This window comes from Hyperolius riggenbachi, chromosome 7 (assembly GCF_040937935.1).
Source record: "Hyperolius riggenbachi isolate aHypRig1 chromosome 7, aHypRig1.pri, whole genome shotgun sequence".
Taxonomy (NCBI): domain Eukaryota; kingdom Metazoa; phylum Chordata; class Amphibia; order Anura; family Hyperoliidae; genus Hyperolius; species Hyperolius riggenbachi.
The window spans coordinates 83,924,432-83,951,614 of NC_090652.1; the positions used below are offsets into that span (position 1 = coordinate 83,924,432).

The following is a 27,183-nucleotide window of genomic DNA, read 5'->3' on the forward strand; positions in this document are numbered from 1 at the left end:
TCCCCTGAATACCTTAGTTTGTGTGTTTAATCTCTTGGGTTCCTGCTTTTAAGATGTGTATTTCACATCAGAAAGTCTGCCATGTATAAAGTTTCTTGAAGTTCTTATACGCTGTGGCAATTAAATAGATTGTTAAGACTAATAGACATATACAGAGCAGATTCAGGGCAAGCAGAGGCAGTATAACAAAACATGCACATCTAAAGGGACGTTGGGGATGCCTCTTTAATTGCAATGCTGTCTCTGCAAGGAGAACAGGAATGTAACAAAACACTTTTCTCATGTTACCGACAGTTAGGCTTCGGTAAAACACCACGCTTCTATCGCAGCTGTGAAAATGTTCATGAATTAGCATACAAAAGTCTAAAATACCAAATGCAGTATTTTCCTGACCAGATTGTTTTTACCGGACAGCCTTTTATGAATGATAGCCTTTGTTTTTGTTACATATAAGCGACTATGTACAAAATATTTGCTTTAATGTCTTTTTAATCTGAATGTAAGGTGGAGAAGATGGGAGAATAAAAGTTTGGATAATTCCAGAGGGAGGCCTTAAAGAGACTGTGACGGACCCCCACTCAGTGCTTATTGGTAAGAAATTATGACATTGTTGCCAGGGCTGTGGAGTCGGTACAAAAATCCACAGACTCCGACTCCTCAGTTTAGGATTCCTCCGACTCCTCTAATTTGCATATTACAATTTTGTTGATTGAAAGTATGTAACATGAAATGCATCTCTTAACTGCCAACGCTTAGGAATTGTAAAATACAACTGAAGTCAGAGGGATATGGAGGCTGCCATATTTATTCCCTTTTAAACAATACCAGTTACCTGGCTAGCCGGCTGATCTTCTGCCTCTAATACTTTTAGTCATAGACTAAAACTAGTCCTTGGTAAGAGTACTTGTTGAAGAAAGGAGCAAAGAACATCTATCAGGCCCTAGACAATGTGACTGTGGGTACATGTAAGAGTGATGTGCAGGTACTCTGCAGGGGAATGAGGGGATTCTTCCTCTGTTACACATTCTTCATGCACAATCTGAACATGGATCAGGCCCAGTGATCTGCAAACTTGGCTCTCCAGCTGTTAAGGAACTACACGTCCCACAATGCATTGCAGGAGTCTGACAGCCACAGTCGTGATTCATAAAGACAAGTGCATTGTGGGACTTGTAGTTCCTTAACAGCTGGAGAGCCAAGTTTGCAGATCACTGCCCTAGGCAATGTAACTGTGGGTGCATGTTTTGATGGCCATACATGGTACAATTTTTTCGTACAATCTTACCATTTCTATGTAATATAAGGGAACTACCTAAATTATCCTTTCAGTATATTCACTTAATTTACCCTTAAACTACATAGAAATGGTAAGATTGTATGAAAAAATTGTACAGTGTATGGCCACCATAAGAGTGATGTGCAGGTACTCTGCAGGAGAATGAGGCTATTCTTCCTCTATTACACATTCTTCATGCACAATCTGAACCAGGTTTATGGGTAACAGACAACACCTCTGTGTTCAATGTGCACAGCATTCTCAGTGGATTCCCTGCAGCTCTGTGGGGAGTGCATATGTAGAGTATAGTACTACTGTGTAACAAAGTAAACATGAGACAGATGAAATTAAAGTTTTATACATACCTGGGGCTTCCTCCAGCCGCCTTCAGGCTAATCAGTCCCTCACTGTCCTCCTCCAACACCTGGATCTTCTGCTATGGGTCCAGGTACTTGAGCCAGTCTGGCATAGTGCGCATGCACACACTCCGCCGCCAGGAGCGTACTACACCTGTGCAGCACTATTGCGCAGGTGCAGAATGTTCCTAGCTGTAGGAGCGGCATGCGGCCGGACAGCGCTGACTGGCTGAATTACCAGGACTCATAGCAGAAGATCCAGGTGGTGGAGGAGGACAGCGAGGGACTAATTAATCTGAAGGGGGCTGGAGGAAGCCCCAGGTATGTATAAAACTTTTCTTTTCATCCATCTCAGGTACCCTTTAATTCGTAGTCACCAAACCAAATTTTAACAACATATCAAAGTATTTGATTTCATGAGCAAAGAGAGTGCATACATTTGCATAAATCAGCATCAATGCAGAATTATTTCCATCTCATTGACCATCTCTATTAGTGACACAACTACACATCAGGCTTTATTGTTACAGCATAGATGTTATTTAGATGTTATTTAGTATATATATATATATATATATATATATATATATATATATATATATATATATATATATATATATATATATATATATATATAAAATATATATATACCTCCCAACATTTGCTAATGAGAAAGCGGGACACTTAGGCCACACCCCCAACCACACCACCCTGACACACCCTTAGTCAATCATACATTATATATATATATATATATATATATTTATTATTTTTTGTATAAACCTGCATTCGGAGGGAGGGGAGGGAGGGACAATATTATCCCACACACCGCATCCGCCGGCTAGGGCCTCGATCATTGTTTTTGCACATCTGAGCCCCCAGCCGCCTGGGGCACTGGGGGGTCATAACAGGACAGCGGGAGAGACCCCCCCCCCCCCCAAATATAAGATTCCTGTGTACACATGATATATACAGTCACAATCAGATATGTATATCTTATCTGACTTTAAAAAATACGGGGACTGCTTTATTGAAGCAGCACAAGTAACTATTTTTTGATTGGTTTATTTCATTTTTGTGGACTAAGCACAGCTATTACTGTATATATAAATTATTTGATGACTATTATCTGAGAAATAGAACATTTTATCATATTTTCTATTTTAATCACAGTTTAAATTCATTAGGAGTCGGAGTCTCTGCATTTTCTCCCGACTCCGACTCCAAGTACCCAAAACTTGCCCCGACTCCTCAACTCCAACTCCACAGCCCTGATTGTTGCAGGAATGGAGAGGATCGGGGGGCAGACACTGCAGGCAACACTAGCTCCACACGATACATATAGAGCCCAGAACTCTGCTACAGCAATACATGGTGAACTCCTAGTAGTGTGTAAGGGGGCTGAAAAAGACCAAAAAGCATCCTTACTAAAATGTTATGCAAGACAGAAGTTTGCATGTTGGATTAGTTTGTCTCTGTAATATTAACAAGCAGACACATTGTTGCATCCCAGTGGTTCTGGAGGTGTGGCTAGCTAGCAGGGGTGACAAAGGGATAATTTGCATATTCAGCAGTGATGCATTGGGGGTCACCTCATATGGTCACTCCAACCTGAATAATCGCAAATACCTTCTGTTTTTACAAGGCAAACTTCTGTGTTGCATAGCCATACTTGTAATCGCTGAGTGTCAGCAGAGAGGCTGTGGAATGCCCCAAGACCTGCATGAGCAGCCCGGTTACCTTATTGACTGAATGACCCCACACAGGTATTTTACACACCTTCTAAAGTAAATATATAGGGAATAGTTTCACTTTGAGCACAAAAGACAGCTTATTACCAGGAAAATGCAGTTTGCTCAGAGCAGATATCTATGACCAGTGCTGCCCCCCTGTGTGAGGCCTGCAGAGTAACTTGTCAAGACCAGAGTTGTACAGCACAGTTTTTTTTCCTAGCCTGAAGGAGAAATCACTATTATTATTATTATTAATGTATAAAGCTCCAACATATTCCGTGGTGCTGACAGCATTTTGAAAGTTTGCATTTTCCGTCTGTTGAGTTGGCCAATAAATGGAACCACGCTTAGGCCCGGTTCACATTAGCGTTTTTTTGCGGATCGGAACCCGGAACGTATACTGTACAAACGGAACAGATGTGAATGGATCCAATGTTAAGCTATGGATCCAGTCACATGCGTCCGTTGGTACGGATACGTTCCGTTTGTTCCGGTCCGCGGATCGAAAAATTGCTGCAAGCCCTAATTTTCTGGACCGTTCTGCCCAGCGGAATGGATCCGGACAAAAACTGCTGCAGCATTGGAGGCAATGGGAAACGGAACATTTCTTCACACTAGTGAAGAAACGGACCGTTCCACGGGGGATGGGGGCATGCGACAAGGCGAATCTAGCGACGTGAGTGGAGGGTGCAGCAGCCGGGCGGGTCGGCAAGGGGAGGGTTTATACATACCAAATCTTCGGTAGCAGCCGGCGGTAGAGGCTTCCGTGTTCTTCCGCATCATGTGACTACATGACGCGTCATGTGACTACATGACGCACTGTGTAACCACAGCGGAAGAGGAGGAAGCCTCTACCGCCGGCCGCTGCGGAAGATTAGGTATGTATTTGCTGAGTGAAAACTGATCCGATCAATCATTTATCAGATCCGGTTTCACTATGTGAACCGAGCCACAGACTGAGCCATCCGGATCCGGTGAAGCGGAGACCGGATCCGCTCACTGGATCCTTTTTGGCTCGAAACGCCAATGTGAACTGGGCCTTACTCAAAACCTTTTGATTTAATGCAAGCCTGACCTAAGAAGAATATGGAGGCTGACATATTTATGTATTTTAAAACAATGCAGATTGCCTGGCTGTCCTGCTGAGCCTCTGCCTCTAAAGGCTCATACACACATACAACTTAATGCACAACCAACCGCACAACATGACCAAACACGCAACAAGTTGTTTACCTGACCAATAGGTAAACACATGCCAACCAACTAAACAATCAACTCACTTAAATACTATGCAAGCTAAATGACAAACTACGGTGTGAAGCAAGCACCCAGGAGAGGAATATTCGGCGTGCTATGACTCTTTGACACTTCAGCAAACTAACATCAATCGAGTCAGCACCGCCAATAGTATTAAATAGCTCTTTATTGCTTTAAAAGCAGCATGATGTAAATTGCTGTAACAGCAGTTTACATCATGCTGCTTTTAAAGCAATAAAGAGCTATTGAATACTTTTGGCGGTGCTGACTCGATTGATGTTGGTTAGCTAAATGACAAACTTCCCAACATGTCTGCGTTCAAAAGACACGTTCCAACCTGCTTGTTAATTGGGCAGGTTGATCCACTAGTTGGATCTGCCAAACCACCTGTTATCGGTCATCTGGTTGTTTGCCAGCCGTACACACGCCCAACTTATTTTCCAACAGACAAGCTTGAATGATAGCTGGACAGATCGTTGGACGTGTGTTTGAGCCTTTATATTAGCCATAGACCCTGAACAAGCGTGGAGATCAGTTGTTTCTGATTGAAGTCTGACAAGATTAGCTGCATGCTTGTTTCAGGTGTGTGATTCAGACACTACTGCAGCCAAAGAGATCAGCAGGACAGCCAAACAACTGGAATTAAAGTGTACGTGAGCCAAAGCTCGGTTACAAAATTAGGCATTTACCTACAGAGGGAAGCCTCAGGATCCGATTGAGGCTTCCCTCAGCTCTGATGTCCCCCGTCGCTGAGCACGGCCCCCCCTGAAGATTGGCGACAAGGTATCATATCAGGGCCACGCAACGCCTCTTCCTCAGCATGACTGTACATGTGCAGTAAGCCGGAGCTGCTGGTGGATGAGTTGCTCTATGCTACCACGTATGCTGATCTCGTGTAGCTACTGCACAGCCGCTCATAACAGAGGAGCGCGGACCTGATGTGGAGGGAGGTCACGCTGACTATGGGGGGGACATCAGGGCACGGAGGGCTAGTTCTTAGATTTCCATCTGTTGTAAGGTATATGTTGCTTCAGTATCTCTTTGTACCGCAGGTCATAACGAGCGGATCTACACAGTGAGATTCCATCCCTGTGCCTCAGATATTCTCGTCTCTTCTTCTTATGACATGACGGTGCGTGTGTGGAACCTGAGGACCAAGAAGAATGTTCTCACCCTAGAGGGGCACAAGGATCAGGTGACCATCATCATTATTGTTATTATTATTATGCATTTGGTCATCTTACACTGAATAATTCATGCCACAGTCTAATAACATTCATACAAGTATTCCCGTCAGGCTTTCTGTTTTCACTCTAACGTCCAACTCACAGTTTTACGGGGACACACATGCAAACACTAGGGCTGATTTATGTAAATGGATTAATTTGACTCTTGTTGTTATAACACTGACGTCTTTGAAGGACACCTGAACTGAGAAGCATATGTGGAGGCCACTATATTTATTACCTTTTAAACAATACTAGTTTCTTGGCAGTCCGGCTGATCCTCTACCTTCAACACTTTTAGCCATATACCCTGAACAAGCAAGATTAGATGTTTCTGACTGGATTAGCTGCATGCTTGTTTTAGGTGTGTGATTCAGACACTACTGCAGCCAAAGAGATCAGCAGGGCTGACAGGCAACTGGTGTTTTTTAACTACTTTAAGACCGCCTCACGCCAATGGGCGTGACCGCGGCAACAGCCCCAGGACCGCCTAACGCCAATTGGCGTCAGGTCCTGGAGCTGCAGTTTGGCAGGGAACGGCCGTGTGCATGCGCGATCGTTCTCTGCCAGTTCACAAACAAACAACGGCCACAGAGATCAGACCCCTCCGGCGGCATGTCCCCTTAGGGACAAAAAAAAGAGGTGAGTCGGATCGCTGGGCTCCATAGCTGGGCTGTGCAGGAGGCTGAAGAAACTGCACTACCCAGCTGAGCTAAAAACAGGCTGGTCGTTAGGGGGGGTTAACACTGTGGTCGTCAAGTGGTTAAAAGGAAATATGTCAGCCTCCATAGCCCTCTCGCTTCAGGTGTGCTTTATTACCATAGATGGTGATGTTTTCTTTTTTTTCCCCCATATGTTCTCTTTTCCTTAGAGGGGGATTTTTTCTCCAATAAAAATCAACCATAAGCCTCCACAGAAATGCTGGCTTCCCTAGATTGATATGCAGGCTGGGATGGACACTCAGCATACAGCAATGTGCAGTTGTAGGCAGAGTAGGATCATCCACCAGGCAACCTAGGCAGTTGCTTGGGGCCTAGTGGGTGTCAAGGGCCCACCTGCCACCTTCTTTGACCTCTCTCCATTTCAGTTTACCTAAAGGACCACAAGGGGGCGCCAAATCTACTACCTTACCTAGGGCCCCATTACATCTTCATCCATCTCTGTTTTGGGCACTCCCTGGAGTGTTGGCCTTGCTTTCTGTACCAGGCCTTTCCTTTCCTGTTTTGGAATAGATGGTTTGCAGGCAGAAATGGTCAGAATGTTTCAGATAATAAACCAACAGCCCAGGGAGAGCATCTCTTAAGGTGGCCATACACTGGTCAATTTGCCATCAGATCGACCAACAGATAGATCCCTCTCTGATCGAATCTGATCAGAGAGGGATTGTATGGCTGCCTTTACTGCAAACAGATTATGAATCGATTTCAGCATGAAACCGATCACAATCTGTGGAGCTGCCGCAGCGCCCTCCCCCCGCATGCAATACCTGATCCGGCCGGCGTGTGTCCCCTGGTCTCCGCTGTCTTCTTCTCTGCTGGGCTCCAGCTTCACTGAACTTCCTGCCGGGAAAGTTTAAACAGTAGAGGGTGCTCTACTGTTAAACTTCCTGTCCAGACAGGAAGAAGTGAAGCTGCCGGAACCCAGCGGAGAAGGAGCAGCAGGGACACGCGCCGGCCGAGCCGGTAATGTATTGTCACTAGCGTCGGTCGTCGGGCATTTGAACGCCGCTAACGACGCACTCCCAACCCGCCGGCGATCGAGGGAAATCTTCCGCACGGACGGATCGACGGGAACGATCGATTTCGGATGGAAATCGATCGTTCTGTCAGCGTTTGCGCAACGATTTCACAGCAGATTCGATAACAGTGATCGAATCTGCTGTATATCGGCGGTAAAATCGTTAGGTGTATGGGCCCCTTTATCAGACATCCTAAACAGAAGGCAATATAAAAGGTGGCCATACATCTGTTGACTAGGCGAATGATCGGCCATCAGATTTTTTAATTATTATCGAACTGGATGAAAATTGGTGCCGCCAAGTCCATGCCTGATCGACAATGCGACCAATTTCAGGCCGAGCATGTCGATCAGACATGCTGCAAAATGTCAGGCCGTCGCAGTCGATCGGGTGCGCGGCAGTGACAGCGAGGGATATCGGGCTGAGCGACAAAACCCCCTGCACTGTTTCTCCAGTGTATAAATGTACGTGTACATTTATACATTACCTGCCCTGTGTCGCCATTCTCGTCCATCTTCCGAATATGCCGCTTTTACATTAGCTGTATACACGCGTGTATAGGGCTGATGGAAGAACGGCGAATTTGGAAGGCGGACAGGCACTGCGACACAGAACAGGTATAAATGCACACATACATCTATACACTGGGGGAACAGCGGCGAGGCGGCGGGCGCAGCCAATCACCAAGAGATTTCATGCTGAAATTGATAGAGAATCGGCCTGTGGTGTATGGGAAGCCGACAGACCTCTCTCTAATCCGATTCGATCAGAGATTGGTCTCTTGGTTGAATCTGCCCATCATCGCCTGGTGTATGGCTACCTTTACCTGCCGCTGGCTGTGGTGCATGATCTGTGTGCCGTGTAGCAATTATTGTACGCATGCGTAGCAGTGTATACCATGTATGGAGGATAGAGGTGCATGTGTAATATTTGTCTGGGATCCTGCATGAAGTTTGAATTGTACATTAGGCACTTCTTGTCCAGAGTTAGTGAGCTGATGAGCCTTTTGTCCTCCTTTGCAGATATTCTCTCTCGCCTGGAGTCCAGACGGCAAATATTTAGCGACTTGCTGCAAAGACTGTATCCGGATATACGAGCCTCGGGTCTCCAACCAGCCGAGGCAGGTAAGTCCAACGTATTCCACAATACAATTTCTAGTGCTGTAACCGAAGAAACTCTGTACCCCATGTGCAACACAGACATGGCTGGATAGTGTCCTGGTTGAGGGCTCTGTCTCGGACACAGGAGACCTGGGTTCAAATCACATCTCTTCCTGTTTCAGTAAGTTAGTACCTATTCAGTAGGAGACCTTGGGCAAGACTCCCTAACACTTCTACTGCCCATAGAGCACGCCTTAGTGGCTGCAGCTCTGGTGCTTTGAGTCTGCCAGGAGAAAAGCATGATATAAATATTCTGTCTCTTGTCCTGTCTTGAAGCAGCTGAAGATATGACCAGGCTGAGAAGATGTCCATCCCACTGCTTGGTTAGTCGGTCCAATAGAAAAAGGCTTCCGGAATAGTTGTATAAATAATAGTTTGCGTTGCAGTATCATTCTCTGTGGCGTTATACAGGATAATATACAAACGTGGCTGGGTAACACAACCACATATATAGTATATGCATAGTGAAAAAAAACTTGCCTGTCAGACCCTTTGGATTATCATTTAAAATACAGACGTATGGTTTTGTTAACAATAATAAGTGGCATCACAAGGAAAATTACTATGGTGGGCACATACACGAGGAGAGGGACAGGGAGGAATACATCTCATACATAAAAATGGAAGAAAAATCACAATTCAAAATGACGTAGTGGCCACCTCCCTCCCTTATTTAGTTCCCTGGTGTGTCGTGGTCCCCACTCCCTCCCCTATACAGTTCCCTGATCTCTAATGCCTCCTCCCTCCCCTATACATTTCCCCGGTGTCTAATGCCTCCTCCTTCCCCTATACAGTTCCCTGGTGTCTAGTGGCCCCCTCCCAACCCTATACAGTTCCCTGGTGTCTAATGCCTCCTCCTTCCCCTATACAGTTCCCTGGTGTCTAGTGGCCCCCTCCCAACACTATACAGTTCCCTGGTGTCTAGTTGCCCCCCTCCCTCCTCTATACAGTTTCCTCATGTCTAGTGGGCCCCGGCCTCCCCTATACAGTTCCCTGGTGTCTAGTTGCCCCCCCTCCCACCTGCCCTATACAGTTCCCTCATGTCTAGTGGCCCCCTCCCTCCCCATACAGTTCCCTGGTGTCTAGTGGCCCCTCCCAACCCTATACAGTTCCCTGGTGTCTAGTAGCCCCGCCCTCCCCTATACAGTTCTTTCATGTCTAATGTCCCCCTCCCTCCACTATACAGTTCCCTGGTGTCTAGTTGCTCCCTTCCCTATACAGGTTCATGGTGTCTAGTGGCTCCCTCCCTCACCTACACAGTTCACCGGTGTTTAGTGGCCTTCCTCCTTCCCCTGTACAGTTCCCTGGTGTTTAGTAGCCTTCCTCCTTCCCCTGTACAGTTCCCTAGTGTCTAGTGGCCCCTCTCTTTCCCATATGGCTTTAGACATATAGGCTTAGCGCTTGGACACACATAGATATATAGGTTTATAGACATATAAGCTTAGCGTTTATGGGCTCTCGAGCCAAATATAGCAAAGTGGGAAAACCAGCGGAGGGATTCGTAAAAAGCGCAGGGTCGCAGAAGTGATGGGAGATTTGCATGAGTTGAGCAGAATCCAGGATGGATTGGAGGAATGTGACAGAAGTAATGTTGCTACTGGTAACCTAGATGCTCTGTCCTGTCTGTATGAATGAGCCTCATTGCATTATGTGAATGATGGTTCTCTGGCTTTGTCACAGGAGGGTCCAGGTCCGGAAGGAGCCCGGGGAGCCCGTATCCTCTGGGTGTGTGACGGTAAATATCTCCTGGTGTCAGGATTTGACAGGTGAGGCCTTCCGTAATCTTTCAGTTCCTATCAGTGTTTGGGGGGTTTCATCCAAGCATCCTTTGTGTGACCTTTGCTATCTTCTCATGTATCAGCCGAAGTGAGCGTCAGCTGTCCCTGCACAGTACAGAGGACCTGTCACAGGGCCCTGTCACCACCATCGGCCTTGATGTCTCCCCTTCCACACTCATTCCGCACTATGACCCGGACACCGGCCTGCTGCTGCTTACTGGGAAGGTAAGTGCTCCGCTACACCAAGGCAAGATTCCTGCTCCTTCGGCATTTACAGCGGTGGTTGTAGCGATCCTTTCTCCTTTGCTCCGAAGGTAAGTGCTGTAAGGAATCCCCTGGGCTCGGGTATGACGTGCTACTGAAACTACAGCTGATTTGTTTGCAAAATATTGCGCATATGAAGAAAATGACAGTCTGGCACCATTTCAGCAGTCAGCAGTGTCACTTTGTGTACTTTATCAGGAAGACCTGCATAGATACACACATCTATAGTCATAGGTCAGTTACTACCACTAGTGTTGGCTAACCAGTTTACTTCCTTCCAAATTATACCACGTGCAGTACAATTATATGAACCAGCATCACCAAATTGTACCACGTGTAGCACAGTTATACAGGTCCTTCTCAAAAAATTAGCATATTGTGATAAAGTTCATTATTTTCTGTAATGTACTGATAAACATTAGACTTTCATATACTTTAGATTCATTACACACAACTGAAGTAGTTCAAGCCTGTTATTGTTTTAATATTGATGATTTTGGCATACAGCTCATAAAAACCCCAAATTCCTGTCTCAAAAAATGAGCATATCATGAAAAGGTTCTCTAAACGAGCTATTAACCTAATCATCTGAATCAACTAATTAACTCTAAACACCTGCAAAAGATTCCCGAGGCTTTTAAAAACTCCCAGCCTGGTTCATTACTCAAAACCGCAATCATGGGTAAGACTGCCAACCTTACTGCTGTCCAGAAGGCCATCATTGACACCCTCAAGCAAGAGGGTAAGAAACAGAAAGAAATTTCTGAACGAATAGGCTGTTCCCAGAGTGCTGTATCAAGGCACCTCAGTGGGAAGGAAAAAGTGTGGCAGAAAACGCTGCACAACGTGACCATACCCTGAGGAAGATTGTGGAGAAGGACCGATTGAGTCTGGAGTAGAAACATCCAGAGCCACCGTGTACAGGCGTGTGCAGGAAATGGGCTACAGGTGCCGCATTCCCCAGGTCAAGCCACTTTTGAACCAGAAACAGCGGCAGAAGTGCCTGACCTGGGCTACAGAGATGCAGCACTGGACTGTTGCTCAGTGGTCCAAAGTACTTTTTTCGGATGAAAGCAACTTTTGCATGTCATTCGGAAATCAAGGTGCCAGAGTCTGGAGGAAGACTGGAAAGAGGGAAATGCCAAAATGCCTGAAGTCCAGTGTCAAGTACCCACAGTCCGTGATGGTCTGGGGTGCCATGTCAGCTGCTGGTGTTGGTCCACTGTGTTTTATCAAGGGCAGGGTCAATGCAGCTAGCTATCAGGAGATTATGGAGCACTTCATGCTTTAATCTGCTGAAAAGCTTTATGGAGATGAAGATTTCATTTTTCAGCACGACCTGGCACCTGCTCACAGTGCCAAAACCACTGGTAAATGGTTTACTGACTATGGTATTACCGTGCTCAATTGGCCTGCCAACTCTCCTGACCTGAACCCCATAGAGAATCTGTGGGATATTATGAACAGAAAGTTGAGAGACGCAAGACCCAACACTCTGGATGAGCTTAAGGCCGCTATCGAAGCATCCTGGGCCTCCATAACACCTAAGCAGTGCCACAGGCTGATTGCCTCAATGCCACGCAGTCATTGAAGCAGTCATTTCTGCAAAAGGATTCCCGACCAAGTATTAAGTGCATAACTGAACATAATTATTTGAAGGTTGACTTTTTTTGTTTTAAAAACACTTTTCTTTTATTGGTCGGATGAAATATGCTAATTTTTTGAGATAGGAATTTTGGGTTTTCATGAGCTGTATGCAGAGCCGGGACAAGGTCCTCCAGCACCCAAGGCTGAGACACCAAAGTGCGCCCCTCCATCCCTGCCACCCCAGCCGTCACACACTGATTGCTATTAGACTAAGAGGGCCACAGGGCCCAAACCTCCCCAACACCTTAATATTTAGTTATCTGGCTTGCAGTCCCTGCCGTGCATCTCATTTTCTTATTTCTTTCTGCTCCAAACACAATTAGGAATGACAGCTGAATGAATTCTGCGCCCCTCCTACACTGCGCCCTGAGGCTGGAGCCTCTCCAGCCTATGCCTCGGCCAGGCCCTGGCTGTATGCCAAAATCATCAATATTAAAACAATAAAAGGCTTGCACTACTTCAGTTGTGTGTAATGAATCTAAAATATATGAAAGTCTAATGTTTATCAATAAATTACATAACAAATAATGAACTATATCACAATATGCAAATTTTTTTAGAAGGACCTGTATGTACAAGCGCCACCAAATTTTACCACATGCAGCACAGTTATATGAGCGTGCACCACCAAATTGTACCACGTGCAGCACAGTTATATGAGAGTGCACCACCAAATTGTACCACGTGCAGCACAGTTATAGAAGAGTGCACCACCAAATTGTACCACATGCTGCACAGTTATATGTAAAAGCACCACCAAATTGTACCACGTGCAGCACAGTTATATGTGAGTGCACCACAAAATTGTACCACGTGCAGCATAGTTATATGTACAAGCGCCACCAAATTGTTCAACATGCTGCACAGTTATATGTACAAGCGCCACGTGTAGCACAGTTATGAGAATGCACCACCAAACTGTACCACGTGCAGCACAGTTATAGAAGAGTGAACCACCAAATTGTACCACGTGCAGCACAGTTATATGAGAGTGCACCACCAAATTGTACCACGTGCAGCACAGTTATATGAGAGTGCACCACAAAATTGTACCACGTGCAGCACAGTTATATGTACAAGCGCCACGTGTAGCACAGTTATGAGAATGCACCACCAAACTGTACCACGTGCAGCACAGTTATAGAAGAGTGCACCACCAAATTGTACCACGTGCAGCACAGTTATATGAGAGTGCACCACCAAATTGTACCACGTGCAGCACAGTTATATGAGGGTGAACCAACAAATTGTACCACATGCTGCACAGTTATATGAGAGTGAACCACCAAATTGTACCACGTGCAGCACAGTTATATGAGAGTGCACCACAAAATTGTACCACGTAGAGCACAGTTATATGAGAGTGAACCACCAAATTGTACCACGTGCAGCACAGTTATATGAGAGTGAACCACCAAATTGTACCACGTGCAGCACAGTTATATGAGAGTGCACCACAAAATTGTACCACGTGCAGCACAGTTATATGAGAGTGCACCACCAAATTGTACCACGTGCAGCACAGTTATATGAGAGTGCACCACCAAATTGTACCACGTGCAGCACAGTTATATGAGAGTGCACCACCAAATTGTACCACGTGCAGCACAGTTATATGAGAGTGCACCACCAAATTGTACCACATGCTGCACAGTTATATGTAAAAGCACCACCAAATTGTACCACGTGCAGCACAGTTATGAGGGTGCACCACCAAATTGTACCACGTGCAGCACAGTTATGAGAGTGCACCACCAAATTGTACCACGTGCAGCACAGTTATGAGAGTGCACCACCAAATTGTACCACGTGCAGCACAGTTATGAGAGTGCACCGCCAAATTGTACCACGTGCAGCACAGTTAGGAGAGTGCACCACCAAATTGTACCACGTGCAGCACAGTTATGATAGTGCACCACCAAATTGTACCACGTGCAGCACAGTTATGATAGTGCACCACCAAATTGTACCACGTGCAGCACAGTTATATTAATGAGCACCACCATATTGAACCACGTGCTGCACAGTTATATGAGAGTGCACCACCAAATTGTACCATGTGCAGCACAGTTATATTAATGAGCACCACCATATTGAACTATGTGCAGCACAGTTATATAAATATTCTGGCACCAGAAGGAGAGTGCACCACAAAATTGTACCACGTGCAGCACAGTTATATGTACAAGCGCCACGTGTAGCACAGTTATGAGAATGCACCACCAAACTGTACCACGTGCAGCACAGTTATAGAAGAGTGCACCACCAAATTGTACCACGTGCAGCACAGTTATATGAGAGTGCACCACCAAATTGTACCACGTGCAGCACAGTTATATGAGGGTGAACCACCAAATTGTACCACATGCTGCACAGTTATATGTAAAAGCACCACCAAATTGTACCACGTGCAGCACAGTTATATGAGAGTGCACCACAAAATTGTACCACGTAGAGCACAGTTATATGAGAGTGAACCACCAAATTGTACCACGTGCAGCACAGTTATATGAGAGTGCACCACCAAATTGTACCACGTGCAGCACAGTTATATGAGAGTGAACCACCAAATTGTACCACGTGCAGCACAGTTATATGAGAGTGCACCACAAAATTGTACCACGTGCAGCACAGTTATATGAGAGTGCACCACCAAATTGTACCACGTGCAGCACAGTTATATGAGAGTGCACCACCAAATTGTACCACGTGCAGCACAGTTATATGAGAGTGCACCACCAAATTGTACCACGTGCAGCACAGTTATATGAGAGTGCACCACCAAATTGTACCACATGCTGCACAGTTATATGTAAAAGCACCACCAAATTGTACCACGTGCAGCACAGTTATGAGGGTGCACCACCAAATTGTACCACGTGCAGCACAGTTATGAGAGTGCACCACCAAATTGTACCACGTGCAGCACAGTTATGAGAGTGCACCACCAAATTGTACCACGTGCAGCACAGTTATGAGAGTGCACCGCCAAATTGTACCACGTGCAGCACAGTTAGGAGAGTGCACCACCAAATTGTACCACGTGCAGCACAGTTATGATAGTGCACCACCAAATTGTACCACGTGCAGCACAGTTATGATAGTGCACCACCAAATTGTACCACGTGCAGCACAGTTATATTAATGAGCACCACCATATTGAACCACGTGCTGCACAGTTATATGAGAGTGCACCACCAAATTGTACCATGTGCAGCACAGTTATATTAATGAGCACCACCATATTGAACTATGTGCAGCACAGTTATATAAATATTCTGGCACCAGAAGGAGATAAAGACACTACATGTCACACTGCGTGTAAAATATATACCTGAAGTTTTAAACCGTGTAAGTTGTGTGGCTGTCCTGCTGATTTTCCTTAGCCATTGATCCTGAACAAGCATGCAGATCAGGTGCACTGACTGAAGTCTGACTGGTTTAGCCACATGCTTGTTTCATGTGTGTGATTCAGACACTACCACAGCCAAAGAGATCAGCAGTACTGCCAGGCAACTGGTATTGTTTAAAAGGAATTAAATATGGCAACCTCCATATCCCCCTCACTTCAGTTGTCCTTTAAATCACTTCATTAACCACCTTAGCGGTATGGACGAGCTCAGCTCATCCATTACCGCCAGAGGGTGCCGCTCAGGCCCTGCTGGGCCGATTTTGATCAAATAAAGAGCAGCACACGCAGCCGGCACTTTGCCAGCCGCGTGTGCTGCCCGATCGCCGCCGCTCTGCGACGATCCGCCGCGAGCAGCGGCGAAAGAGGGTCCCCCCAGCCGCCTGAGCCCTGCGCAGCCGGAACAAATAGTTCCGGCCAGCGCTAAGGGCTGGATCGGAGGCGGCTGACGTCAGGACGTCGGCTGACGTCTATGACGTCACTCCGCTCGTCGCCATGGCGACAGGAGAAGCCAAACACGGAAGGCTGCTCATTGCGGCCTTCCGTGTTACTTTTGGCCGCCGGAGGCGATCAGAAGAACGCCTCCGGAGCGCCATCTAGTGGGCTTTCATGCAGCCAACTTTCAGTTGGCTGCATGAAATAGTTTTTTTTTTTATTTAAAAAAAACCCTCATGCAGCTGCCCTGGCGATCTTAATAGAACGCCAGGGTGGTTAAAAGAGTTTGAGAAAAAGAAATCCCTGCTAATACTCCACTTGAGTTAAAGTCAAAACCAAGGGAGCCAGCTAGGCCTGGAATAGCAATATTAATAAGGCTGTTCTCACAGACACATTACTCATTTGAGTCATTTGTTTATGAGGACAGCTTAATTAATTGTGCCGATGACTAGATGGGTTTCATTTTTAACTTGTGTGATCTATTATGTGAGATTTGATTTATTTTTCTCAAATTGATTTAGTTAAGTGATTTAACATATTATAAATGCAGTGTAGGCAGTGCAGTGGTTTTTTTTCTCCTTCCAGTAAAAAGTTACTTTACTACAAAAAAAAACTATTTTCATTGTATTTTGGTCCTGGCAACTCTTATTTCAGCATAGTTTTATCTATTGGTGGTCATGTCTAGGAGAACTCATGGAGAACCATGTGATCAGTTTGGTCAGGTGATAGATATGCAAGTCTCTGATTTGCTAGTCATGATCATGTGCTAAAGCAGGATGTGATCACAGCAAATCAGAGCTTTGCAAATCTATCAGCTGATCCAACAAACCGCATGCTTCTCCGTGAGTTTGCATAGATATCACAATCACTATTTGCATAAGCTGAGTTCACTCCATCATTCTGGCTTGAATTATAGGGCAGATGTGCTTGAATCATTAAAGGGAACCTGAGATGGGGGAAAAAAACATGTATACAAACCTGGGGCTTTCTCCAAACAAGGATCCACACAGCGGTCCATTGCTGACTGAGAAATGTTATTCCCAAGCAATAGGCAAATGAGAATAGCCCTAATGTGTTTCACACCCCCAACAGTTGCACACCACAACAGGCCCTTACCTATGAGTAAGCAACACATTAGTGCTAATCTCATTTATTTACCCTTCCTGTTGATTTTGAATAAAAGCGTGAGAAACGGACATTGTGCTTATCCTTGTTTGATGTCCTTAGAGAAAGTCCTGTGAAAATGTCATAAAAAAGTGCTTAATTTTTACAATAATTATGTATAATTGATTTAGTCAGTGCTTGCCCATTGTAATATCTTTCCTCTCCCTGATTTACATTCTGACATCTATCCCATGGTGACATTTTTACTGTTGGCAGGTGATGTCAGTGGAAGGAGAAGCTGCTTGCTTTTTCTGCAGTTGGAAACAGCTGTAAACAGCTATTTCCCACAATGCAGCGAGGTTCACAGACAGGAAACTGTAAGGACCATGGTCACACTGTGGGAGGGGTTTCACCATAATATCAGCCATACAGAGCCCCCTGATGATCTGTTTGAGAAAAGGAAAATATTTCTCATGGGAAAGAGGGTATCAGCTACTGACTGGGATTAAGTTCAATTCTTACGGTTTCTCTTTAAAGAGACACTGAAGCGGAAAAAAAATATGATATAGTGAATTGGTTGTGTACTATGAATAATTACTAGAAGATTAGCAGCAAAGAAAATATTCTCATACTTTTATTTTCAGGTATATAGTGTTTTTTCTAACATTGCATCACTCTATAATATGTGCAGATTACACAACACTCAGCATTCAGAATGAGTCTTTCAGAGCAGTCTGTGAAGTAATGACCTCTCCTCTAGCAGAAGAAAAGTAAATAGTCTAGGAACAGTTGAGATAATAAAAGTCAGATAACAGCCCTCTCCACGACTAACTTAGTCGGAGAGCTTAATGGCTTGTTTGCATAGAGATAACAACTGGAGTTTCTCAACTCTTCCTGTACTGGAAACAATTACACTGATGTATCTGATCTTAATGTTTTATTTCTTAGCTGTGCTACACATACAAATCATAATATCATCATTTTTTTTTTCGCTTCAGTGTCTCTTTAAGGAGGCTCACTCACAGTTCTGCCCAATATCTCTGCCATAAATAAAAAATGGTATCAAGGCATCCTTCAAGAGGCACTTCATTCAACAGAGCAGATGTAAATTGATGATGATCTATGTATTTACCAGAACCATATACGAGCACCTGTCACAAGGCAAAATCATAATACAGTATTAACATTTAGACCCATGACCTGGAAACTTCCCACATTTTAATTCCATTGAGAGTCATATTAATCTATGCCATGCACTGATGAGGATCAACCAATCCGAAACAGCCTGTATGCATGTTGGATTAGGGTGGCTCTGTAATATTAATAAGCAGACACATCACTGTATTCCATAAGTTCTGGAGGTGTGTTTAGCTATCAGGACAAGTAGATGATTTGCACATTCAGCAGTGATGCATTGTGGGACACCTCAGAGCTCACTCCAACCTGAATAATCGCAAACGCCTCCTGATTTAAGAAGGCAAACTCCTGTTTTCTATTGAGAATCAGCTGACCATTTTCAAAAGGTGGTAAGCAAGCAAGCAGAAGTCCACAAAATGTGGAAATTTCAACCATTAGCAAGCCTAGAACGGATCACCATCAGTCAGGATTTGATACAGAGGCTAATATCCAGAGAACGGGAGGCCTGCCGAACACCTTACCTTACCTCAGGGCCGGATTTCTGGAACGGCCACAAAGGCCAGTGCCTTGAGCGGCTACAGGCTAAGGGGGGCACCTGGACATGAAAGAGAGGTTCCTACATATGAAAGAGGAGGCTGAAAATGGGGAGCAACACATGAAAAGGGGAAGTTGATGCTCAATGGAGCTGTTCATGAAAGAAAGGGGCTGCAGTATGATATGACATGGATAATACACATATACAATACTGAAAGCACATGGAATGGGAGGGAGGGGCTCTGCTGCACACAGACGCAACATGTTTGGCCTAGGGGCACAAAAAGTATAAAGCCTTGCTTGGGTTTAGTTGTCCTTTAAATATTGTTAAGAACGAGCATTTATTTATGACCTTCCCACAATACTAACCCTTCTATAATTCCTTTCCTCAGGGAGACATGAGAGTGTTTATATACGAGGTGACAGCGGAAAGCCCCTACTTCATGGAGTGTAACTCCTTCATGACCAGTGACCCGCACAAGGTGAGACTGCGTCACGCAGCGCTATTCACAAAGGGTTTTGTTGTACACGGTTTCATGGTAGGAACGCTGAAAATTCTACAACCATTAATGTGAATCTACTAGTGTAATTCAGACTAAAAGAAGGGTTAAAATACTAAGTGCTTGTTTGTGCTTTTATCCCTCTCCCAGCATCCCCCACCCCAGAACCTCACTTTCTGCTCTCCCTAGCCTTTAAGGGTGTCCATACATCTTTCAATTTAGCGGGCCGATCGACCTTATCGTTCCGATAATTTTATTGGCTCAAAGAATAATCGTTACCACAACATGGCCACCTGATTGATCGTTCAATTGATTTCCGGCTGAAAGGATTCATCGGAATGCTGGAAAATATCGGTCACCACAACCGACATACTCCCAGCAGGTGTCCACCTAAGTATATATGTACTCGTGCCCATGTGTTTCGCTGAAGGTTCAACATTCACACCAGAGCTAAGCCTGGCCTCCTCCGGTGTCTGTCTTGGCGAGCGTCTGTACCATGTGACAACAGTATATGTAATGAAGTCTCTACATGCACCAGTGTCACCTAGTACAGGTGCTCGCGGTAAAACTGGAAGAGGCCAGGATTCATGCTGGTGTGTGACAGGTGAGCCTTTAACACTACAACACTACACATGGGGGGCGGGGCTAGACACTTATGGGGTCATGATGAAGTCTGTTGGAAATCTGTGGGCAGACAATACATCCCTCACTGTTCACATACGATCAGAGAGGGATCAATCTAATGGTTGATTTGGTGGCACATCAAGTGCTCCCTTTCCTCAGCAGACCTCTAGCGTCTTTCTGTCCCTTCTGGACTCCACTTCTTTAGTCATCCCTTGCTTTACAGACCTCATTCGTCTCTGTCCCCCATGCACACTCTTACATCCTCACAATGCTCTACACCCAACCTGTATAGACCATTCCAAACCCCCTCCCTATCCTTCTGCTGGTTGTCTTGGCCTCAGTGTCCTCTGCTCTAACTCCAGTTTATATACCCTCTACCTACCCATCACACTCTGTTTGACCTCAACTACTACTGACCTATTTTACTCAACCACTGTGCTCCACTTAGTCCCCATCTTCTCTCACATCCAACCCTCCACCTAAAAACCACTGTTTGGCTCTGACTTTTATCACACATCAACATCCACGCACTGCTCTGCCTACACATTATCTAAAGTGCCCACTCCACCTTATTCTACTCTGCCTAATCTCCCAGTCACCTGCCAGCCTGCTGCACTATGGGGCACAGTTCCCCAAACCTGTCCACAAGTACCTCCAACAGTACATGTTTTGCAGAAAACCACAAACCTACACAGGTGGGGTAGCTAGTGTCTCAGCAGTGCTGATTATCTACCCCTGTGGATTTCCACAAAACATGCACTGTTGGTGGTCCTTGAGGACAGAGTTGAGGAACACTGCACAGAACCTCTCAATTTTCCTCAGAGGCACCATGATTATGGCACAATTGGTTATGCCAAGAATCCAGGATGTGATGGAAACCATGATCAGAGTGGTTTAGTTCTTCTTTATATTGATGCAGTTCTCATATCTCTCCTATTTCAGGGATTTCAGTACCTGCGGAAGGCGGAGTGTTCCGTGCCTGAGGTGGAGGTGCTACGTGCCGTGCGCCTTTCGAATAACTCTCTTGAACCTGTGGCTTTTCGTGTTCCACGAGTTAAGGTAGGTACCTCCTCAATGAAACTTAGATTGTTAAGCATTTTGTCACAGTTCAGAGAAGATTCTTTGCATGATACTTTTTGTGAACCAGAACTTGAGATCTTCAGATGGTCTCGGCTCTCTGCAGTGAAAGCCATTAACAAAAGCTAATTTCACATATATGAAACAACTTGCCCTAGATCGTGGTAGGGTATTGTGAGCTCTGGTGGGAGACCATTATATCTCACTGGTGTAGATGCTCTCAGTGAAGTGCTTGTCCTACTGCTCATCAAGTGATATATGAAGCATTTCTTCTTTGCTCTAAATGATTTACAGCATAAAATCTACTACCACAAAAAATTGTAGCAGGACAGCATTAACACAGTTAAACACAGCACTTTGTTCTTTAGTGGAAAGCTCTTTGCTTCAGTGGGCAGCTTCTGGGCCCATGTGAAGAGGTGATAACATTATCATTTGAATACAGGTAGTCCCCGGTTAACGAACGAGATAGGGACTGTAGGTTCGTTCTTAACCTGAATCTGTTCTTAAGTCAGAACATTGTGCCAACTCTTTCCCCTGTACCTTTTCTGTGCCTCCAGTGTCCCCCTCTGTGTCACCTCTGCCCTCTGTACCTGCTTATACAAGTTTAAAAGTCATTTTTTCTTAGAATTTTTTAAAATCTATTTTCTCAAAAACTAGTCCAATTTGAAAGCTATGCAATGGCAGCTTTCAGAGCAGATAAACTGTACTTTGGGAAGTTGTAATTTGTAAACAGACAATATAACTTGTGCACAAAAGCAAATCTGACAACTGTATCGATAATAAAAAGTAGGAAAACACATTTTTATTGAATGTTATGTCGGAGTTCATGATTTATTTAGCTCAATAAAAGCATTGAAACATGAGTTGCATTCAGCAGAGTTACTCTTTACATTGCTGTCATGGTAATTTGTGTGCAATTGATTACCTTCTCGCTGTAGAAAGAGTTCTTCCAGGATGATGTGTTCCCTCCTACACGAGTGACCTGGGAAATGGCACTGTCTGCAGAGGAATGGCTCAGTGGTAAAGACAAACTGCAGCGCAACCTTAATCTGTGTCCTGCCAGGATGACTCCAGGTAATGGACCCTGCTGGCCAGTATCAAGCATTGGCTGATTGTTATCCATGTTGTACTGTGTGAGGAGACTGCAGGCACATAACCCAATATACTTCCTAAAGGTAGCAATACATCTAGTGATGATGGACAGATTTGACCAAGAGACAAATCTCTCTCTGATCGAATCTGATTAGAGAAAGATCTGTCTGTCAGGAACTGGCCCGCGGCACGCCTGCGTATACGGTTCCCGACTGCGGGTTTGACCAGATCAAGCGGGGAGCAGCCTTATTCGAGCTAAAACAAGGCTGGGACCCCTCAGAACACCTCTCACTGCCACCACTAGCGGTTCGCTAGACATTTCCACTCTGCTGTCAAGTCCTCAGCGCGCAATCCGCATTTTCGTATTCGGGTCAGCTTTGCGCTTAGGCCGAATACGGGAACGCCACGCACCCACACACGCACACACACACACATAGTTGCAATCTTACACTGTAGTGAATCAAAACCACTAACAGTCGTTCCGAACGATACTGTTAGCCACTCAGCTGTTGAGCTACTCGCACTGGCGTTTTCGTACGTTGGGTCAGCTGCGCGCTTTAGGCCAACGTATGACAAACGCCCCACACACAATGCAATTACAATCTTATACGGTAGTGTCGCTCAATCATACAATCAGGCACGGACTTATACACACTTTAATCTCTTCTAGGCTATGAGTGTTAGTTTAGTACAGCAGAAGCCAAGCTTATTAAATAATAATTTAATATTCCAGGGAAAAAAGGGGAACAATGCAGAACAGAATATATACAAAAGATGTACAAAAAAAAACAAAGTAAAAAAGTTACAAAGATAAAAGTTACAAAAATACACACAAGACAAGTTGCCAAAAATAAAAATGGAATAAACTAAAGTGAACTTTTACCATCGCAAATGTCCAACCGTGGAGAGACGCGGATTTACCGATTTCCTCGGGATCTTCTCTAGCGATGAGCTACTCTCGGGAGAAGATACCTGTGACTGCCCTGGACCAGCTTAAATAGTCTGATTTGTCCCCTGGGGCATTTAATGTCCAGCCCCCAGGAACCAATGCAATTTCCCAGTTTGTGACATCACCGAATGCTTGTCATAATCTTCCTGTGATATGCGAACTTCAAAGGGTTCCTGTTTCAGCTTTTTGAAGGTTGCAAATTTCACAGGTAAGATTGTATCCTGAGAACAACAAGTATCCTGTTTACACTTACAGATTTCAAAGCAATTCCACTTCCAGCCCACTATTCAGACTAAGAGGTAGCCGAACGCCTGTGTGGGCTTCAACCTGGTCGGGTAAATGTCTAAAGGTGGCCATACACTGGTCGATGTGCCATTAGATCGACCAGCTGACAGATCCCTATCTGATCGAATCTGATCAGATAGGGATCGTATGGCTGCCTTTACTGCAAACAGATTGTGAATCGATTTCAGCCTGAAACCGATCACAATCTGTTCAGCTGCTCCTGCCGCCTGTCCCCCCCCCGTATACATTACCTGAGGCTGGCTCCCGGGCATCTTCTCCGCACTGCACCGCACCGCTGTTCTTGCTCCATCCCGGCGCTTCCTGTGTTACTCCGTGACCAGGAAGTTCAAATAGAGCGCCCTCTATTTCAACTTCCTGGTCACCGGAGTGACACAGGAAGTATAAGCGTACACTGGGACATGCGGAAATGCGGTGCAGCGAGGAGAAGAGGACCCCGGAGCCAGCTTCAGGTAATGTATACATGCTCGGATCGGGCCCGAATCGTACGCCCCAAGCGACGCGCTCCTACCGCCGGGCGATCGAGGGTAATTTCCCGCACGGCGCGATCGACGGACCGATCCGATTTCGGGAGGGAATCGGATCGGCGGGTGCGTTTAGCGCAAGCGATTGGCAGCAGATCCGATCCCAGGATCGGATCTGCTGTCGAAACGGCCGTGAATCGAGCCAGTGTATGGCCTGCTTAAGTGTTTCCTTGCTAGTGTTTAGGTAGACTGTTCCTAATTACTGTCCAGGTTCCTTTGCCTATTGAAGGTGACTGGTCTATTCAATGAAAACAATGGCAGTTCCCTTGATCTCTGCCCTCAATGCAAATTGAATCTACATACAGACATTATCCAGGTGACACCTTCCAAAAGCCAGACTGCCTGACATACAATCCCATATAATACAGTAGTACACAGCAGACATAAAAATGGGAAAATGAAAATATATTACTGTATTATCCTTAACAGCATCAGCACCCCAATATATCACCACACTGTCAGCTGCCCGTAGACTACAGGCCGATCCCCGATCTATCTCAGCATGAAATCTTTCGGGAATCAGCAGAGTCCGCCTCATCCGCTGCCCCCCTAGTGTATAAATGGCCCCCGTATGTGCTTTTATACATTACTTATCCTATGTAGCCCACCACATGTGTCGCCCGTGTGTCTTCTATTAGCGCTATATGCTGGCGGCGTGTTTAGTGGTAATGGAGCAGCGGGATTCCGAAGACGGATGGGCACCGCGCCGTGGGCGACACAGGACATGCAATGTATAATTGCACACGCGGAGGGAACATTTATACACCGGGAGGTGCAGCGCCTGGTGTTTCCTTGCATTTATTGCTCGCCATTACTGCCACGCAACCAATCGACCACGACAGCCCGACATCTTGCAACATGTCCGATCGATACACGTAACCAAGTTTGGCCCTAAGTTGACCGCATCATCGATCAGGCATGATCTTGGAGGCACCAATTTTCATTGGATTCAATAATAATTACCAAATTGGATGTTCGATCAGTCGCCAAATCAGTCGCCAAGTCGAGAGATGTACCTTATCTCTCAATGTACCCATAGATATCATTCATGATGCCTGAAAGATCTTTTGCTGTCTCAACAAACTATTTCTCTTAACCAAAAACCAAATCCTCTGAGATAGACTGTTTTGAGTGTGAATGTTAGCGTTGTGTAACTATGGCAACGTTACCGGTCAGTGAATGGAGAAACTCAATCACTGCTACACCTACGACTAAAGTCCATTTGGACCAGTTTCTGTCCTGAGGAAATGTTCTGATGGTAGGCTATATGCAGGGCGTTACCAGCCAACCATTTGCATACAACAGGGCTGTACAGACATCAGACTTTTGACGACCAAAATACTTTAGCCTGGTACAGATACAATTTTGATTGGCCACTGTTTGGCCAATTGTACCACCTCCGTATAGTATAAGGGCCAACAGAATTTGAATACGGTACTATGAACAGATTGTGTAGGTAAACTCTCATACTACATAGATGTGGTCAAATTGGCTAACCATTGGCAAATCAAAATTGGATGTGTGTGGATTATTTCAGGTGACAGGCAGCCCAATCTTCTACACCTGACATATTTTAGGCAGGAAGCAATCAATTTTCTTTACTGCTTGCATTTATCCTGCTCACACCCGGGCGGTTCTGGCTTCTGCACTCCCTCTCCAGAGTTGTGCTGGGCAAATAAAATGATTCTGATTCCGAATTCCTTTCAGCTCAGCCAAACCAAATGTGCATGACAGTCACAAGCTGCTTGATAAAGCCGAAACAATGGTCAACCATTTCAGCTGACAAACATTATCTATATAGCCCATAGATTCTCAAGACTATGGGCAGCTTTACTCACTGCTGTATTTTTTCCTCCTCACAGTCAGCCAGGCTCCCAAAGAGGCCCCAAGCAAGAAGTATGTCCCGGCTGCTGTCTACCTTCAGGAGAAGACTGATGAGCAGAAGAAGGAGGAGGTCAGAACACTCAAAAGTTTCTCTAACCAGTTATTTGAACACCGCTCTAGGAATTAAGGAAACCAGAGCTGAGATAAAATAAAAGTTTTATACATACCTGGGTCTTCCTCCAGCCCCATGCGCACAGATCGCTCCCACGCTGCCGTCCTCACGCTTCTCCCTCTTCGGTACCGGGTCCCGTAACTTCAGCCAGTTGTGGCCAGTCTGCGCAAAAGAAGTGCGCCCTCTATGTAACTCTCTGGCAGCTGTTTACATATATTTTAAATGTGAAGATTTTCGCAACAGTGGTCCTTTAAACACTTGCAACAAGCATGCAACAATTCCCTGGTGTCTAGAGGCCCCATCCTCCCCTATACAGTTCCCCAGTGTCTAGTGGTCCTCCTCCCCTATACAGTTCCATGGTGTCTAGAGACCCCCACCCTCCCCTATACAGTTCCCTAGTGTTTAGTGCTGTCCCCCTACCTCCCCTATATGGATTCCCTGGTGTTCTAGGGCTTCACCTCCAATGTAGCTTCCCTGGTGGTCTACAGTGGGCCAAGCATATTGCAAAGTGAGGAAACCACTTGGAGGCCATATTTAATGGCTTTGAGGGCCAGATTTGGCCACGGGCCGGAGTTTGACATGTATGTCCTAGAGGAACAGCCATTTCTGAGGAAACCAGGGCAATATAATCTACAACTTAAGCGAGGACCTATGTACCCTCCAAATAGAAATTTATAGACTACACCATTACTATGCAGCAACCGCTACTGTTAGCACTATGTTACCATGTTCATCAATGCACAAACTAAATGCCCTAACACGGTTGCTTCTCAATGTCTCTTCCTCTCAGCTGCTGAGTGCCATGGTGGCAAAACTGGGCAACCGAGATGACCCTCTGCCTCAGGATGCCTTTGAAGGAGTAGATGAGGATGAGTGGGTGAGTGAGCTGCATACTCATGTCTGTCAGTGGATTGTAGACCATGTATCACAGAATCTACCACATAGAGCCACATTAATCCATGCCATGCACTGATGAGGATCAACCAGTCTGTATGCATGTTGGATTAGTGTGGCTCTGTAATATTAACAAGCTGATACATCATTGCATTCCAGCAGTTCTGGAG

The 27,183-nt window shown here is 45.4% G+C and overlaps 1 protein-coding gene across 4 annotated transcripts in view; it reads left to right on the plus strand.

Annotated features, from left to right (window-relative positions):
- Window positions 1-27,183, plus strand: part of CORO7 (coronin 7) — a 343,435-nt gene that overhangs the window by 274,870 nt on the left and 41,382 nt on the right. For all 4 annotated transcript variants that reach the window (XR_011022668.1, XR_011022669.1, XM_068244173.1 and 1 more), the window contains exons 18-27: window positions 505-591; window positions 5,675-5,817; window positions 8,609-8,710; window positions 10,427-10,512; window positions 10,608-10,749; window positions 19,447-19,536; window positions 21,121-21,237; window positions 22,194-22,329; window positions 25,986-26,077; window positions 26,910-26,996. Coding sequence is in view for 2 of the 4 variants with exons in the window: in XM_068244173.1 (XP_068100274.1) it covers window positions 505-591; window positions 5,675-5,817; window positions 8,609-8,710; window positions 10,427-10,512; window positions 10,608-10,749; window positions 19,447-19,536; window positions 21,121-21,237; window positions 22,194-22,329; window positions 25,986-26,077; window positions 26,910-26,996 (1,082 nt within the window). In the remaining 2 variants the exon portion in view is untranslated. The remainder of the gene's footprint in view (window positions 1-504; window positions 592-5,674; window positions 5,818-8,608; window positions 8,711-10,426; window positions 10,513-10,607; window positions 10,750-19,446; window positions 19,537-21,120; window positions 21,238-22,193; window positions 22,330-25,985; window positions 26,078-26,909; window positions 26,997-27,183) is intronic.